The 19,152-nt window shown below is 45.1% G+C and overlaps 1 protein-coding gene across 3 annotated transcripts in view; it reads right to left on the bottom strand.

The window, feature by feature from the left end:
* GPR107 (G protein-coupled receptor 107) overlaps positions 1 to 7,992 on the bottom strand; it is a 37,282-nt gene extending 29,290 nt beyond the window's left edge. The window contains exons 1-5 of one of the 3 annotated variants that reach the window (XM_059865438.1): positions 7,839 to 7,992; positions 2,976 to 3,101; positions 2,169 to 2,219; positions 1,865 to 1,953; positions 1,033 to 1,199 (exon numbers count right to left, since the gene is read on the bottom strand). In XM_059865438.1, the coding sequence (XP_059721421.1) occupies positions 1,033 to 1,199; positions 1,865 to 1,953; positions 2,169 to 2,219; positions 2,976 to 3,101; positions 7,839 to 7,934 (529 nt within the window). In that variant the 5' untranslated portion in view covers positions 7,935 to 7,992. Of the gene's footprint in view, positions 1 to 1,032; positions 1,200 to 1,864; positions 1,954 to 2,168; positions 2,220 to 2,975; positions 3,102 to 3,725; positions 3,807 to 7,833 lie in introns of those variants that run through there. The other 2 variants (XM_059865440.1, XM_059865439.1) reach the window with 2 other exon arrangements.
* Between the last annotated feature and the right edge of the window lie 11,160 nt (positions 7,993 to 19,152).

Genomic DNA, 19,152 nt, shown 5'->3' on the forward strand with positions numbered 1-19,152 from the left:
GCACTGTCCACAATCATGCTACACTTTTTACACCAGAGAAAGCAAAACTATAGCTGTCAGATCCATTCCCTCCAGTGCCATCCACCCTTGGTTCCTGACTTCTCACAACAGCTGTCCAAGCTTTTGAATGGTATCAAAGCTGGTGAATGTGACAGGCCAAGACAGACTCAGACTACTCCAGCTCAGACTGCTCAGCAGTCTGATCTGAAGTCTAAACTCTGCCAGGAAGGGATAACATGAGCTAATCCCATTAGAGCTGAGATTATAAAATTATTTTGTCTGCTGGTCTGGAAGCCAGACAAAGGCTTGTGACTCCCAGAAAGATTACTGGGACAATTACTCCTCCCTCCCCATAGTTTCTAAGTGATAGGAGTTCAACTCTTTAGACAGACACAGACTCCTACAAATGTTGGCTGGAAAGGACTCCTGAAGACAAATCCAACTTCTGACTCAAAGCACACCTGGTGTCAACTGTATCATGTTGGCCCTGGTTTTACTTTGTCAAGCATTTAAAACCACAAAACATGGAGATCAGATTGCACAAGTGGTCTGCTACAATACTGGAATACCTATTTAGGAAAGATATTTGTTTTACTTACTTTCTGTCTTAACATCCCATCTGAGACATCCAAGACTTAATAAAGAGAAATAGACATCATGTACCACTACTAAAAATTGCTTGAAATCATTGTCCTCCTAACTTTCCTTCAACTAGTTGTTGGTGGCCATAAAATTCCCGCTTTAGCTTTCTTTTTTCCAGACAAAAGACAACCAAGTTGTTAACCCCTCCTGAGAGACACCGAAGGTCTCCAACACTCATTGTCTCTCTGATGGATCAACAGGACTGGTGAACACAAATCACAGAGCAGGAGACTCCAGCCCCACAGGCAGCTCTGTGCACAGGTTTACACAGGATGTACATTAAGTTCTTGCCCCAGGGGACCCCAGAATGTGACCACAACTCAGTGTTGGATGCACAGCAATGAGGAATCAGTAGTGAGAGCACACACAGCTCAGGTTTAGCTGGCTTACCTTTGTCACCTGTATTTTCATTGGTCTTTGGAGGATTTTTATCAGAATCACTGCTCAGTTCAGAAGTTTTCAGCAGCTTGGTATTTAAGGCAGTACCATTTTCCTCAGACACAAATACAATTTTAGGTAACAATGAAGCAGCTTCTGAAGAGAACCGTACTTTCACACTAAAGAAACAAAGAGGTTTTATTACAAAATGAACATAAAAATGAAAGTAAACCAACATTTTTAAAGAGGCTGTCACAGCCATATACCCAATAAAGGAAAATCAACTTGTCTTGTTCTGTTTTTTGTACCACAAAGAACAGGCAAGAACCAGATCATGACTCACAGCAGAACTGATCAGTGTGGGAAAAGTCACACTCTACCTCTACATGAAATACAAGAGTAGATGAAGAAAATTAAATTTCTTCAGCTTTGGTAAGCAGATTCTCACTAGAAACCATGTTACCACACATGAGCTCTTGCAAAAGGAAGCAATGCAGACTTGAAGGTACTGCCATAAAAAAGATAACTCAATACAAACAATAAAATTCCATATTGAGTGCAAAAGTGCCTCAAGACATCAAAGCTCATTCAGCACAATTAAGGTAGGTTGTTTTTGCCTGCTGTCCCTTTACCCCTCCAATATGCAGGAAGAATTCTTGGACCATTTTAGACTGCAGATGTTTTACTTTAACATTCACCTCCTCTCAACTGTCATGTAACCCCTTTAAAAAAACCAACCTACATGCACAGAAACTTTCCAAGCCCCTAAAAAAAAAATCCCAAGTGCGAAATGATCTTCAACTGAAGAAGTAACTTTAAAATGTCTTGTACACTCTTTACTCACACATCACGTCGTATGTCCAGAAGTAAAATTACAACAGAGACATCTGGCTCTGGAGTCTTCTTCAAGATACAATAATCCACTTCTTCATCCTGGTAACATGAACAAAATACCTCTGAAGTGCTCTCTGGACATGCTCCCCTCCAGATAGAGGTTACCATTCTCAGTCCAGTAAGATGTAAATCCATACTGCCAATGTCTAAAGTCCTCCCCATCTTTGGTTTTATTTCTTCCAGCCATCCCCAGAGTCAGGGAGACTATGAGATGTCCCATCTTAGAACAGCAAGCTCACTTCCCTTACTCTTACCAGGTAAGTGGAGAAACCATCATTCCTTGTTCGATCCAAGCTGAAACCCACCTAGGAGACAATTGAGATGAATCTGTCAAATTGAAACCAAACCACTACTGAAAGAGTCAAAAATACTGCTTTCTAAACAAGTTAACTTACATTTAAAGTGAAATTCAGATATTTTCTCATCACCAAACAGGCATAAAAATACATTCAAATGTAACAAACTCATCCATATCCACCAAGGGAAAAAAAAAAATCATTATTCAAACCCAAATTAAATCTGGAGTAGCTTCTGCCTCTGAGCATTTGAACTTTTTTCAGTATTATTCCGCACGTTTTTGCTTGACAAAAACATTTAATACTTTCATAATGAAGAAGTGAAACTGTGCAGCAGAGGAAGAACTCAGGTATATTATCTAATCTCTATTAAAATCCCTAATATAATGTGCTATGTAACATGTAATATTACAGTTCTGTTAAAAATAAGACTGTCACTTCTGGAAACCTACTGACACAATGATCACAAGCTGAATTGCAAAGTAACATGACACAGTGTGAAAAAACTCATCAGAGGACTGTTAGGAAATTGATGTTCAATGTAAGTTATAGATGTGTGCATTGAGTGCAGCAGAGGGTCCAACAAGTTAAAGGTTCATCCTTACAGCAGAATGGAGAGAGAGTGCTCAGGGATAAATCTCAATACACAGATCCTCATCATTGGCTCATGCTGGGAAGCAAAGCCAACAGCATCATGAGCTTGGATTTGACACCTCAGACAAGTGGGGGGTAATTTCACAGGAGGCTTCATAGGAAGGAACTCACTGATAAACTGTCCATGTCATCAGGGCTTGGTTCTGGATTCAGGGAAAGGTTGCTGACATTCACTCTCATGAAACCATCCTTGAAGAAACCAAAGGTATTCAGGTGCACTTTCTGCCTCACATCATCCTGTTAGAAAGGAAAGCAAGTTTACAAACACATCCAGAGTCATCTACTGCAGCAAAGGGAAAGCAGGGTGAGAGTGACTGACACTTGAATATTCATGCAAAATATCTAATTATGCAAATAGCAAATTTCTTTAGGATACCTTCAGATGTAACCAACTATTTCACTGGAATGGACCAACTTTTCCAATAACCTGAACAGCAAGAACTTTAAAAAGACATGTTTCTGCTTATTGACTTGCCATTCTACTAGGAAATATTTAAAAATTTAAGAAGAATTTTAACATCTGGCATCACTGATTAAAAGCATACAGCAAAATCCCCCAAAGTGACTGCAAACACATCAAGACAGCTATTGTTTGAATTGTGGCTACTGTCATTGCAACAGGCTGCAGAGGAAATAGACTTTGGGGATCTTAGCTAACCGAGAGCTGGGGTTTGGCCAAGTGTTTAGCAAGTGCATTGTCACCACCTCAGATCATCTATGTTAGGCAGGGTCAGGGTTTGGACAGGCAAACATTAATTCACTGGAAAAACTATGTGTGAAAATTAAGTTTTATATTTAGTCCCACACCTCCAAATTATTTTTGGCATAAAATAAATAAAAAAATAAAAAGAGAATAAATACCAAAACCAGAATTTTTTGGGTTAGTTTCTCTAGCAGGAAAAATTGAATTCCTTCCTCTGCTCCCATTTTAGCTGAAGAATAATGTCCTTCCTCTCAGGAAACCATAGCAATTGATCTCTTCCCATGCCCTGCTCAGCTTATAAAGGTTCAAGTACAGTGAGCTTTAATTTATTTTTTTTTTAAATAAGGAGGACATGAAGGACCTCTCATGAAAAGTAGCTGACGTCACACACAGCTGCCACATCAGATGACAAAAGGTCACATCCAACGTCTGCAGCTGGTCCCTCAAATCTACTGGGTCACGAATTGGAAGAAAAGAAAAAACAAGGCAACAGAAATCAAAAAACAAATTTAAAATGGAATCTAAAACATTTGAAATCAAAAATCAAATTTAAAATGGAATTTTAAACATTTGACAAGTTGGTTATAAAAAAAATTGAAATATGTTTCTTCCTCCTGCTTCTTCTAGGAAAAGATAATCAGATTGCAGAATTCTCTAAAAAGAGAAGTCAGCTGCTAAAGGCACACTGTTCTGAAAACAGACCTGGAAGACTGAGCTATGAACTGTACAAGTACAAAAAGTTCTTTCCCTCCCTCTACCCCAGTATTGATTTTGACGCCTCTGCACAAAACGTTCCTGACTCATAAACATCCCTCACTGTAATAGCAGGACACTCATCCTGACACAGCTAACCTGTAATCCAGCTGTAATTAGATCACCCTAATAGAATCAAGTTAACCTGGCAAATAACCAGATGGTTCCCTTGGTGCTCAGAAGAGGAAAAAACAGTTAAGTGCCACAGGGCTTGCAGCAGATGCTGTGTTTAACAGAGTTTTGGAGCTCTGCTGTCTGCGGGTTCTGGGTCATGGAACGAGCTTGAAGCAGGAGCCCACCTGGTTCCACTACACTCCATGAAACTTCCCAGCCAGTACAGAAAATCCATCCTGGCTCTTTACAGGGCACATCAGATGTATTAAACCCCAAATGGACAGAGAAGAAGAGGGGGACATGGTGCCATCCAGACACAAGGTTTTGTACATTGCAAACAGGACCAGAGGCAGCTGCTCAATTCAGAGCACTTGCAAGAGCTCCTCAGCTCAGCTGAAGTGATTTACTCTGCTAATTTACTGATATGCTCCCCACCACCAGCAGATAATTAATATACAACACACACCACTTTCCTCCCTGGCTTTATCTCAGCTTTGAGTGCTTAGAGTTTACAGATTTAGTTCACAAATCCTTCAGCTTTACATGATCCCCCACACACAGTCACCAGTTGCCACCAAGCAACAGCAAGAGCATCTACTGCTCCACATATTGACAGCCTGAAGACACTGGCTTACTAATGGGGTTGAAAGAATCCAGTTTTTATTTCTAATCACTCAACTACTGACTTCAGAAATATTTAAGTTTACAACAAAGGTGTGAACCCATACAAGTGAATACTTCAGCATCCAAGTTGCTAATACACACATTAATTTAATTTACATAGGATGCATTTAAAATTAAGCCTGCCCTACTGAGAAGAGATGATCTGGGACTCATCACTAACAGCTTACAGTCAAACCAACACCCAAAGTTCTCAAGCTTGTTTCCATAAAAATCCTCCTCAGTTCTTCCACTCCTGTAGGAACAAAAGTGATCCTGCAATATTTCAGTGAGGTTACAGGGAAGCTGAATCCATGATTTTGTAGCTCAGAATGTGCAGAAAATATTCTCCACCATTTTACCCTAAACCTAACTGGAATCACACTGTCAGTGCAGCCAGAGTTCCACTAGAGACTGGTGATCCCTACCTGGAAAGAATCTTCTTATATGTGTGAGACTAACAGGAAGGCTTATAATTTGTCTAAGACTGAATGAATTATTGTGAGGTATTTTCAGCCTGAGCTATTGAAGTCTGAAACCTATCAACATTAAAAGGCCACAGGTATTTACAAGCAACCATTGAAAACCAGCATCTTCTCTACAATTCCATGTCTGACAAAGGCTTTGTTTTTGGTCAAGGGAAACATTTCAACTGCAGCTATTTCTGGAATCCTCTGAAAATTGTTTCTGTTGGTCTTTTATAACTTCAAATTTTTGTAGGTTTTTGGGGTTTTTTGGGGTTTTTTTTTTTTTGTTTGTTTGTTTTTGTAGAGGTAGGTTTTGTTAGTTGAGGTGTTCTGGCTTTTTTAACATATCTCATTAAACTAATGAAGCTGACAGCAATTGCTGCTAAGGAGGAGTTTCTCTGGCAAGGTCAGTCTAACAGCAAAATTCAAGGAAATCATTTCTCTACTGCAAAAAAACACCCCAATTTTGTACACTTTTATAAAAATAAAATGTTATTTTTAGAACTGGAAACTGCTCAGACTGTGGCTTGTTTTTCTGACAACAAAAAAGCTTCACATTGGCACAGTAATTACAAAGATACAAGAATGAAGCTATTCTGAATTAGGGAATAACAGCTTGCTTGAGGAAATTTAATATCAAACACTCCCACAAAACTGTGGCCTTTAGCTTGGCTCAGTGTCAATGCACACTTGCAAGCAAAGCAGGAGCCACTGGCAAGAACATCAGACAGGAGCTTTCATTGTGAAAGGACTCAGTTGTTGGAGTCTGATGTTTACATAAAGGCTGTAAAGCAAGGGTTGAAGGAGGAAGGGAGAGACTGCTCAACAATAAAGCTCAACTGCTCTAACAATGAAGCTGTTTATAAAGCAGGTGGGCAGAGGCATTAACTCACTGCTACTTCTCACAGCAAGTTTGTGCTGCAACTTGCACAAAACACCTGGACACCAAACCCATACCCCACTCTGAGAGGGAAAAAAACCAAACAGGATTCAGTAATTGATCCAGGCAGTCCCCAATAGGGACTAAAGGCCATCAGAACATTTGCTTCAGGCAAATTGGGAAGTTTTCTACTTAAGGGTAAAGAATTACCCCAGGAGAAATCCTACAGTGCTCAACTGTTTGTCACAAATTTGCATATGATTAAGCAAGTAAATCCTCAAAACAATGATGCAACCAGCACAAGCCTCCTAACTGACTGCTTCAGGAAAAAGTTTACTTGTCCTGCAATACAACAATATTCATGTGGTTGCACTTTAAACAACTACATAGTCTGGAGAATTTCCCACAAGTAAGACATGAACATCTCCAGCAGTCATTGTATCCCAAAGGCTGCAAAGTCCTGGATTCTCCCTGAACTCCTACAACAACACAGCAATGCAGGACCCAATCATTTACCACTTTATTATCTCTTCTAATGCTTCTACTAGCAGAATACTGCATGTTGTTGACACCCAAAACAAAATTTAAATGCTGAAGATTGACAGAGCTTTCCATGAGCTCTACAAAAGCCTTAAGAGGCACCACCCACCCCAGTGCAGAGCCCCTCTGTCCCACAGCCCCTCTGTCCCACAGCTGTGCAGCGGCTCAGGCACAGCACAACAGGCAGAGCACACCTTCACCCTGACCTCCAGCACTCCCCATCAACAACCCTGAACAACGAGTTCTTCTCAAATATAGTCACAGCCTAATATATCGCTCCTTCACAGCACACCCAGCAGTCCATGGAACCAAAACAGAAAGCTGCCAGCATCAGTTTCCTCAGTCTCTACCAATGGCTTGGTTAGGGCACAGCAGCTGCAGCCAAACACCCTTCGGAGCGACCAGGGCACTGCAGAAAAGGAAACTCAACCAAAATCCACTTTCAGAAACCTCTCCTCAGCCCACGTTCGGCCCTCTCTTATCACATCGCTTTTAACGGAACGTGAAGCAGCTGCACCCTCACGTACTGCGGCTCTGGGGCCCCTCACACGCTTTACCCGCGACTCAAACAGGCGGCCAGAAAAAGCGGGACGGGACTTGGGGGACGCGGGCAGAGGGAGCGGGAGGATAACGGCAAAAGCAGAACAAGGCGGGGCCCGGGCGGGCTGAGGCGCAGGGGGAGAACTCAGAGAGAAGCGAAGAGAAAGAAGGTTCGGGGCACGCAGCAGAACGAAGAGAGAGACGTGGGGAGACCAATCCCGGCCCGCGGGAGATGCGCGGGGCCGGGCCGGCCTCACCGCTCCCCTCAGGGCACCCGGGGGCCGAGCCAGCGGGGCCGGGGGCGGCGCAGACCTTACTTTGAGGGTGAGGTGATGGACGCGGGCGCGGGCCGGGCCCGCGCGGAGCAGCAGCAGCAGCAGCCCCACCACGGCCCCAGCGCCGCGGGCCGCCATCTTTGTTCCAGCGTCAGCGTCCCCCGCGCGCCACTTCCGGGTCAGGTGAGTCACGTGTCGGGCGGGGCGCGTCACGTGACCGCGGTGGGCGGGGCCGGGTCCTGTCAGGGAGTCATGGAGGGGTTGGGGATGGGGGGAGCTGAGGGTTTAGTCAGTGCCACCCCCTGCCCGGGCAGGGATACTTCCCGCTGCACCAGGGTGCCCCAAAACCTGTCCAACCCGGCCGGGAACGCTTCCCGGGGAGCAGCCTCGCCTTCTCTGAACGACCTGTGCCAAAGCCTCACCGCCCTCCCAGGGAAGAATTTTCCTCCCAATACTCAGCCTGAATTTTCCCCTCTTTCAGTTTGAACCCACTCCCACTTGCCCTGTCACTACAGCCCCTGCCGAAGAGTCCCTCTCCGGCTTCTGTAGCCCCTTCAGATCCTGGCAGGTGCTGTGAGGTGTCCCCACAACCTTCTCCAGGCTGAGCACCCCCATCTCCCTCAGCCTTTCCCCATGGGGAAGGCTCTTCCCGCCTTTTTCTCTCCCCCTGAGGCCCTGCTGGGCTCTGCTGGGTTGCCCCTGCCCACAGGCTGCTCCCCACGATGCCCCCCAGGCCGGATCAGCCCCTCAGTGAGGGTCACGGCAGCCCCCAGGCCCTGTGCTGGGTCCCTCCCCAGCCCTGGGACCCCCTTGGCACAGGGGTCCCCCCTGGGTGCTGGGTCCCCCCATGGCCGTGGGGCTCAGTGGGGGACACTGGCCAAAAGGAACCCCCTGAGCCTCCCTCAGCCCAGCCTCTGTGGGGTGACACCAAAAAAAAAAAACCCAAAAAAGATTGAAGCTCTTCCTACCTCAGCCCTGCAGCATCGTCCACAGGGAGATGTGGGATGGTTGTTTACAGGGAGGGGTGAAGTGGTTGTTTCCAGCTCAGCCGTGGATCTACCAGCAAGTTCCAGCTTCTTCCTGGGAGCTATGGCAACAGCAGACGTCTGAACATCAGGTAGTCCAAACAACAGGAAAATTGCTTTTCTATTTAAAGCCAGGGTTAAAGTATTGGTTTTGAATATGGCCAGAAAAATATGTAACAAACAAAGGGATTTCTGCCGCTTTACAGGGTTAGTTTTGCACCTATTTAAAATATTTTGCACCTATTTAAACTGGTAGTTGTAGTCACATTTACAAATAAAGCAAAAAGAAGATTGGGCCTGGTTTCCATGAGTTGTTGCTCAAAATTAAGAGTAACAGAAGAAGCAGAGTGAACATTAATGGGGGCAATTAAAATGGCTTTTTGGTTGGCACATTGCTAAAGAACAAAAAACTGGAAGACTATGCAATGGGAAGCCATCAATGTCAATAAATCTAATTTTTCAGTGAGGAGCCTTGTGCTTTCAGCTCCCAAAACTCAGATATTCTGATTTTCCCTTTCAGTGTGTGGAGTTAATGCTGAACAAGTTGTCTAGAGACAGATAAAGAACTGGAATGGACCAGGCAAGTGAGGGTGAAAAGGGAGAGAAAAATCAATGGCCTTGACCTTTATTTTTATCAAGATTGTATAGTATGTCCCATCTTTATTTAGAGAAATGATTCAGATGTTCCTGTACATTTTTTTCTCACAATTTCATTTCCTCTTTGTATATTCTTAGGTGAAAAAACAAACAGAGAAATCTCACCGAGAGCCAGAGAAACCTGGACTGGTACCAGGAAATATCTGGAAGCATGAAAAAAAAAAAAAAACCAACTGTTTTTCTAGTAATGTTCTTTCTCTGGGCAGTACAAATGTGTGCCGCTAGATGTCCTGGCAGCATCAGCCCTTGCACCGCACGGAGCTGCAACACAGCTTGCAAAAAACCCACGGACCTACAAACATCAGATGATTTATTCTAAGAAACACCGGTTAGATATTTTCTTGGAATATGGAGGGGGTTGGGGGAGTTGTAGGAGGTTTTTTTTTTTGTTTGTTTGTTTGTTTTTTTTTTTTTCATTGTAATTATTATAATCCCTGTGCATGGACCACCTCAGAAAGCTGGGGAGTTTTGACTCCTGAGAAACAGCTGCTTGCAACCACAGCTACAGCACAGGCTGTGGTGCCGATAACAAATATCAGGAGCACTTTGACTGCTTGAGTGGTCAAGAAATTCCTCTATAATTCTGAGATTTGGTTTACCTGCAAAGCCTTTTTTAGTCTGAGAATGCTTCCTTTAGGAGCTCCATTCAGAACCAGAATCATCCTTAGCCTGAGGATGATTCCTAGCAATCAGGGATTTTTATGCAACAGAATGGAAATTTTCTGAAGATCTTTATTTTTTTTCGATATTTCTTTACCAACTATTAGGATATTCTAGTACCTGTAAATTCCCCAATTACCTATACAAAATGAACAAAAAGTAAAATTTATAGCATGTTTACTTTGTTTGGCTATGCATTTTTCTGAGAATTTGTATGTTAAAAGATGTCTGTATTTAAATTTACATCTCTATCAAGATACAAAGCAGCTTCTGAATGTCATTAAGAAGCTGTAGCAATAATTTTCATTGTGATGTTGATTTGTTTCATTGAAGCTTCCACACGAGATCGCTTTGCTCTAAGTCTGCTGTTCCCAGTACATGCAGTTATTCTTAGGCTGGATATCTTTTTCTTTACTCCTTAATTGTAATTAAACATATAATTAGAACTCATCACAGAACGGTGGGGGTTTTTTTAGAGTGTATTATGGGGAATTATTGGCGTTGGATGCAAGGTATCAGCAGTGTCAGAAAATCATGATGGAGGAACAGCCTGCAGGCACAGCTCAGCACAGAATGAGCCAGATTGCCATTTCATGGCAAATTTTTAATTTGTGAGCCAGGGTACAGGTGTGGAGAGGGGAGGAGAGCAAGATAACACAAACCCAGGGCAGGAGCCCCTCTGGATCCAGTCCCACAGTCCCTGGGGAAAGAGAGAAGAGCAGGCCCTGGGGTCAGGGCTGGAGGCAGCCAAAATCGAGGTGATCTGCTCAGTTCACAGCAATGAGACAGGGGCAAGGCCGAGCTGGGAAGTCCATCTGCAGTTTGGGTGATTGGAACCAAGGTCAATCATGGTCTGATGATGGCTGGACAGGTCCACTGGACAAAGCAGTCTAACGTGAGGTCAGATGTGAGCTAGGCTCCATAGCAACAGCATCTACAGCCAAGCACAGCCTGAGCTGGAACTGGGACCCCCTAAAACACGGGGCAAAACAACTGGGCTTTCAGGCCTGAGCTTAAATGCAGCCCCTGGATCCACGGGCAGGAGGTGTGGGCAGAGGCCCCAGGTGAGGCTGGCCAGGGCCAGTAGGGTTTATCAGGTGTTTATCAGGTTTTGATCAGGCCCCTCTGGGCCCTGATGGGGCATTAAAGAGCCCCGCGGTCCCCTGTTGTGTGCCTGAGTGATCTGGGTCATGTTGTAACAGCAGAGAGGAAACAGCTGTGATGATGATGATGGCCTCTAGGAAAGGAGTGTCCTCTTCCTTTCCCGGTGCTGTGTCGGTCCCAGTGTATGAGAGGTTACAAGTAACATCCACGTTCCTTATCTTGGACATGGATAATTCGGGTAGAATTGTAAAATCAAAGGGAAGCAGCTGTAAGGGTGGTAACTCCGGGGGGAAAGGTACGTCCTCTTCCTGCTATATCCTGGAAGCTGGAAGTGCTTGTCCATGCTCTGAGAGTTGTGATTTTCCTTGCTTTGCATAAGTAAACAAACACAGAGTAAAAAGGTTTCGATTGAACTGTAGTTTAGGGATTTATTGTATCTACTTTGCACGGTTTCTCAATCATTTAGCAGTCAATCTGGCTGTTTTCAAGGGGGATTGGGCTTTCCTAAACAAAGTCCCGGCTTTCTAAAAATGGAATTGCTTCTAGTTAGGTTTTGGAGCTGAAATCTGGGAGTGTTCTAAATCATAACAACAGGGGAGATAAACAGAGAATTTACAGGAATAGGCCCATATCTGGATAGCAGATCTGCATGATCTTGTTCTCAGCCTGGCTGAGGGAAAATTCCTACCCAGCTTCTGTTGCTCAGATGTGCGTTGTGCAAACTCAGTGTAGAAGTGCTAGATAATCTAAGTGTAATTTTGAGTTATTTTTTGAGACTGGAACCCACTGGGTTTTCCAGCATCAACTTTGGCATAAAGGGCTCTTAATGCTGCTGTCATTGCTAATTACATTATTAATTAGGGACTAGCCAAGCTGCAGGCCCTCTTGTTTTGGGTACTGCACAACTGAAAGTAATAATGTAAGTGGCAGTCCCTGCCTTGGAGAGTCTCAGGCTAAACAATAAAAGCAGTCAAAAATAGGGGAAAATCCTGTTCTTGAAACATTTAGAACTAACTTTTTAAAGTTTTTGTCTTGAGCCTCTGTCCACAGAAATTTTGATAACATGTAATAGTTTTTGGCATGGTTTATTCTAATGTACCATCAAAATACAAAACTTGTATTTCTGGCCTTTATCTCCCTGGAACTGGTGGAGCATTTCTATCTCTCAGTGTGGACAGGTTTCCCTGCCCATGCTGGTGTAACAGGTTTGCCCTGTTCCCCTCCCAGCTCTTTGTGCAAAAGGAAATTCCACACCAACTTAGCTCAGATGATACCAGTGCTGCTTTCTGTTTCTGTACATTCTTTTTCTGCAAGTATTTATAGGTTAAGCTCTCAAAAAGTGGTGAGGGAAGAGTGCTGTCTGGTTTTGCAATGTGTCCTGGGTGGATGTGGGGCTAAAGATGGTGTCTGGGAGCCTGTGGAAGTACAGGCCCTTGGAAGACTGTGGTTGTGCTTCAGGCAGCAGGGCAGGCTTGGATATTCAAATATGTTGGCAGTAGAAGGAAGAACTATTCTAAAATGAGCTGAACAGGGTGTCTCTTAGTTGTTATGAAGCCAGCCCTTTAAAGTAATAACTTTTAATGATGAACAAAAGCACTGCCTGTTGTGTCTCTTCAAAGACAGCTGTGTGAGGAGCTGCACTCTCCTCTCATCTTCAAATCAATGGAACTCGGATAAAAATAAATGCAATTCTGTTATTAACATTTGTCTTCATTGTTGTTCAAAATGTTGGAATTGCTTAATGTGTTTTTCTTCCTCATGTAGGGTAAGAGCCAAGCATCAGTGGAAGAAGTGCATTAATCTAGAGGAGATAATGCTTGTTGTAGCAGCTGGTCAATTTCTATCTCCTCACATCAAAAGCATCCCCACCCTTTATGAGCAGAAGCCTTTTACCTCAGGTGAATTAATATGCTTCCCTTTTTTATTCCCCCCATAAAAATCTCTCATGAATAGATACAGTAATAAATGTATTGGTCTAAAGCTCTTTTTACATTTGTTGTAGCTGAAAAGCAGAAATGCAAAATGAGATTAAGTGACACAGCTCAAAGAAATGACTGAGGATCACAAAATAAATATTTTTCTGGCAAGGAAATGTGCCATTTTCTGCAAGGCCTGTGTAATTGCTACAATAACCCACATTTATGCAAAGGCAGATAATTTGGTTATTTTCCTGCTTGCTTGCTGAGCATTTTGGTGACAGATGGTGGATTTAATATTCTTGGATTTGGGTTATTTTGGGGGTGAGGGATGTATATACTGCTTAGCTGAGTTAGAAGTCAGCCCTTGCAGTAGAGTTCACAAAATTAATTCACTTGGAAAAGACCTGTGAGGTCATTGAGTCCAACCTGTGACCAATCCCCACCCTGACAGCCAGACCATGGCAGAGTGCCACACCCAGTTTTTTCTTGAACACCTCCAGGGATGGTGACTCCACCCCCTGCCGGGGCAGCCCATGACAATATTTAATCAACCTTTCTATGAAGAAATTCCTCCTGATGTCCAACCTGAACCACACATAACACAGCTTCAAGGGTTCTGGGTTCTAAGGCTGTGGGTTTTCTTCCTTTCTAGGGCCCTCTCCTCCTTTACAAATGACCAAAACTGGAACATTTCCTTCAAAACCAGCCTATCCTGGCTTGGGGGGAGGGTGGTAAGAGGTAGAGAAAGGCACCTGAGGGTGGGTGGGGCTGGAATCACCACCTGTGCACTTGGCACAGGTGAGGCACCTCAAATACTGCATTCAGTTTTGGGTCCCTCACTTGAAAAAGGACATTGAGGTCCTGGAGTGTATCCAACAAAAGGACTTCTAAAACTTGTGTAAGTTTTAGAAAGCACAGAATGTTACCATACTTAGGGTTGGAAGGAACCTCTAAAGGCCATCCAGTCCAACCCCCTGCAGTAAGAAGGAACCTCTTCAACCATATCAAATTGCTCACAGCCTGTCCAGCCTGGCTTTGAACATTTCCAGGGATGGAGCATCCACCACTTCTCTGGGCAACCTGTGCCAGTGCTGGTGATTCTGTGAGCAGGGCAGGGAGAGCCTCCTCCTCACATGTGACACCCATTCCTTAGTGTTCCTTAGTGTCCCCCCTTCTTTCAATTGACCCCCGCTCCTCCCTTGATACAGATTCCCCATTGACCCCCACTCCTCCATTGATGCCCAGAGACCCGCGTTCCTCATTGATCCACTGCCCATTGACGCCTGTTCCCCATTGACCCGCTCCCCATTGATCCCCAGCGATCCCCTCTCCCGCACTGCCGTCGTTCCCCACTGATCCCTCTTTCCCCATGGCCCCACTCCCTGCTGATCACCCTTTTCCCCGCCGATCCCCTTTCCCCGTTGATCCCCACAGATCCCCCTTTGCCCCACGCCCCGCTCCCCTCACGGCCGGGCCGCGCCTGCGCTCCACCAGCGGGGCCGCCCCCCCCCCGCCCCAGCGGCGGCGGCTCCGCGCCTGCGCAGCCCGGAGCTGTCAGTCGCCCCCCCCGCCCCGCGCCGCCCGGGCCATTTTGCGGCGCGATGAGGCGGGAGCGGCGGTGAGCAGCGCCCGTCCCGCCCGCTCCGCTCGCACCGCCGGGCACGGCCCTCCCGAGGGCGAGCAGGCACAGCCAGGGGACAGGGACACCGCCAGCGCCCCCCGCCCGCCCCTCAGCGCCGGCGGAGCCATGAGCTGGGGCACGGAGCTGTGGGTGAGTGCGGGCGCGGGGGGAGCGGGGCTGCGGGAGCCGCACCGGGGCATAACGGTCCGTGCCCGGGGCCGGTGCGGGCAGCCGGGCGCGCTCCGCGCCGCCGCCTCGGCGCAGCTCAGCCCGGGGGTCCCCCCGCTCCGGAAAGTTTCATGTGCAGCCTCTGCATGGAAATCCCAGCGGAGGTTCAGGAGTTTGATTTAATTTTGCAGAAGGAATTAATTTTTTAAAAAAAAAGCTCCATAGCGCGAGAAAAGCGGCGGCGGCTGGGGAGCGGAGGGGAGGCTCACAGCGGAGCGTGGGGTGGGTTTTGTGTGTGGCTGCTGCGGGAGGCTCCGAGGTGGATCTATGGACAGGGGGTCCGGTTTCAGGAGAGGGAGCTGCAGGGAAGAAAAGCCAGATGATAAAATTTCCTGTCGCTGCTGTTGAGGGGCTTCTCTCCACGCTAGATCCCAGGGACGGAGATTTTTACGAGAAGAGTTTTGTGTTGTGTGTAAATAAAGTAGGTTTTAATGGTGCAGAGGGTTTCAATGTATAAATCTCCTTGATGCTTTTGAGGAGAGCCTGAAAAGTATAAATGCATTTGGTTTACAGTGAAACGTTAATGGAAAATATCGGACTGTTAAAAGGAAAGAGAAGTGGGCAATAGCGATGTGAAACGGTCCCTTGCTAATGAGAAGAAATAAGGGAAGGGAGATGAAAGAGGTCTGGGAAGGCAGAAGAGCTGTTCCACATACTCAATCACAAAGAGGACATGGTGCAGCCATGTTTGATGGTGGAGCATGGAGCAAACCTGCTGGGTCTGGGAGGGCTGGTACCCGCGAACAGGAGGCTGTGGAGCGGCTCTTCCCCGAGTGGTGGGACAAGGAACATCTTGGGACGGATCTGTGCTCGGGAGGAGGGGGAGGAGGGAGATGGAAAGGGTGTTTTGAATGAAGAAGTCAAAAATAAGTGGCAGAGGGTCATCTGGATTGTAAAGCACTGCAGGATTCTCTTCTGTAGTCATGTGTTTGTGGCTGGTAACCGGCGCGAGTTGAGCTGAAAATACATCTGAGCTTTTGAGCTGCCTCGTGTAGAAATGGTTATTTTAGATGTGCTAATTGCTGTCCTTTCTGGGTGCATTCCTGGCCCGCTCTGGCAGGCAGCTCAGCATCCCCTTTTGCTGTGACATTGGAGTCATGTTTTGGTCACATCTGGATAGACCTATGCAGTAAATGAGGGTGCAGTCGCTGACCGGGAGAGGTTATTTTGGTGTGGTTTTATTTGCCATAGAAAGAAAGGTGATAAATGCTGGTGAAATAGTGTAGTGATGCTATATTGATTCATCAGTATATAAACAGCCCTGCTGCATGGAAATGTTTCTGGGAGGACCTGCAGTTGCCTCCTTTTACTGCATCTTGGATGCTTTGGGAGGAGATTGAAGAGTTAGCGTGGAATTAAAGTAAAAGGCAGCATAATTTGACAATTTTCATACTGGAAAATAAACTCTGAATTCTCAACAAATGAACTTTTTTTTTTTTCCCCACTCCTAAAACTGCAAGCAATACTGAGGTGTTCCTGAACCAGGATGGTAGTAGAGAGTAGTGCCTATAAATAATTCTTCTTCTTTTATGTAATATTTGTCGGGGTGTGTGCATGTGTGCAGCCATTTACGTCTTCTGCAACAGTTACAAATTGCTTTTGTAACAACTTTTAACCTGATAATTTTGTTTCTGAAGTTGTCTTCAGCAGCATCAAAGTATCATTTTTCCAAGTCCTCAGTGTAGCACTCTGAGAAATGTGGTAGGTTACTGGGGAAAAGGGTTGGATCAAGAAAATGAATGATTCTAGATACAAATTTGGCAGGAGTTGTTCCATTTTAATTTGGGCAGAGCTCTGAAAACACATCGGTTTCCAGTGCTCTGGGTATTTAGGCCAAAACTGATTTCTCACTCTGTGTTCTCCCTTTTGCTGGAAAGGAAACCACACAGCCAACCTGTATTTAATATATGCCACTTTCTTTTGTTGATCATGGCATTTCTTTTTATAACAAAATTAAATTTCCATTTACTTTAGAACTCTGCTGTCTTTTTTTTTTTTTTTTTTAATGGGTTTTCAGGAGCAGGTGTGGTAAGCAGCAAATGCCTGTTCTACATGTGACTCATAGGTGGTTTGGAGGGCTGAAAGTTGAGGCAAAAGCAAGTGTTTTAAACTGTAGTTCAGAAACTTGCTTGAAAAATCAGCAATGTTTGATCAGGCTTGACTTGCACCCTGTATCTCTGGTCTACTAGGCTGCATGCGTGTTCATGATTCACCCTTTAAATCTAGCAAAGAAGTAAAATCAGCTTGCTTTTTAGAGCTCATAGGATGTTAATGTGCTTGGAGTTATGTAGAATTTCTGTTCATTCCTTGGGGGAGAAAAAGGCTGGTTGCAGAAAGCCTCATACTTCAGAAGCAATAAAATCCCTTTGGCAACGTGTGAGTTATTCCCAAAACAGGCTTTTAGCCTTGTACTGTGATGTGAGTGCATCCTGTGCCTTTGGCGTGCAAATCTTATTCTTAAGTTCCTTCTGATATTTCACTTGATTCTGGGCTTTGGGTAACATCTCAAGATTGTCCCTGTGAGTGTAAAAGAACCCATAACCAGCAGAATTATCAGATGCCCTAACACAGCATTTATATCCTGCATGGGGTGGAGTGCTGGGGATAATGAGATCGTCTGGGGCCTCCCAGCAATCCGGTGTTGCAGAACAAAACCTGGAGGTCTCTTGTAACCCTGCTTGCAGCTTCTGTCCACCCAAGCCCTGCAGAATTCTTCCTGTTGTCCTCCAAACATTCAGGAGCTGAGGAGGAGGCAGCAGGTTAAGGACAAAGTGCAGGCACAGCACCGAAACATTTTGTTTTTCACCTGAGTTTAAGAATGCATTAAGGGCTGACAGGTAGGGGTGTAGTACATACTTATTTCACATCTGATTCTTGAAACTGGCAGTGTTTTCTAAATACTTCACAAGTGGAAGTGATAAGGAAAGGTTATGTAGGGGTGCCCAGACCCGACTTGTACCTTCAGTGCTGTGCTTTGGGGACAACAGGCTGTAAAAGCACACTGGGATCTCCTTCACCTTTTTCCTCTCTTGGCTAATGGGAAAGAACATGGAGCATGGCACCCGCAGGTCCTCTGAAGGGTACTTTAGTTTAGTGGGTAAAATCATAAGTGTGTGTCCCACTTCCCACCAGTGTCCTTTTGTGTGGTATGAAGCCCTTGACACAAGTGGGATTACATTGCAGACTGAGCTGAAAACGACCTTAGCACTTCGGTGCTTGTTTTCAGGGTAGAAAAGGCTCTAGCTGGTGTATTGAATGGAATGAGCTTTCTTGAGTATGACATTTGGTACAGGATGTAGTTTGGGGGAGTTTAGTGTAAATTTGTGGTTAGGTAGTCCAGGAAAATTCTGCCTTTTCAGAACACGGGCACAGCACGTCAGGTTCAGGTGGCCAAGTGATTGAATGTGGAAAGTTTGTCCTTTTGTTATGAATGTTTCAGAGGTGCAGCTACTGTGGGTTTGTTGCTGTGGGGTTTTTTTTCCACAGTCAGTGTAAAATTAAAAAAAAAAGCCTGGGGAGGGAGGTGATTTAATCAAGTTTTTCCTTGACCTTTGTGAAAGCTGGGTGGCTGCTAACAGCTGTCACTGTCCTTTCAGCCTGTGAGAAGGTGGATATTCAGTATTTGCACGGGTCTTAATTAGCTGCTGGAATGCAAGGGGTTCTCTTGTCCAACTCCTGACAGAAGCAATACTTTGGGGACCACACCTTTTGTTTATAGGGTGTTCCAGGATGCTTTATTATGAAAACACATGGTTTGTGGATATGGGTTTATTGTTTTTTTTTTCTTTTAAAGTTCATTCCACATAGGTGCAACTCTGAGAACTTGAAGGCCCCCTTGCTATTTGTAACTGCTAAATCGTTTCCTCTTTCAGTACTCGTGCCTCTATTTCATCAGCAGAATCTGTGTTTAAACAGCTGTAATCTTGCATTTCTGCAATTTGCTTGAATGCAGCATTGTTCTTCAATAGTATTTGCAACGTATGGGTGTTGCATGTGTGGTGACTCACATTTGGAAACCATCTGGAGTACCTGGGTGATTTTGACCTTGGTGGCATTGCACAGGGCCTGTAATGGGCACAGTAGTCACATGTGATCTCCAAAGAAAACCCTGTTTTCTTCTGCTTGTAAGAGCATCTGCAGGG

Source organism: Haemorhous mexicanus, chromosome 21, assembly GCF_027477595.1.
Source record: "Haemorhous mexicanus isolate bHaeMex1 chromosome 21, bHaeMex1.pri, whole genome shotgun sequence".
Classification (NCBI taxonomy): Eukaryota; Metazoa; Chordata; class Aves; order Passeriformes; family Fringillidae; genus Haemorhous; species Haemorhous mexicanus.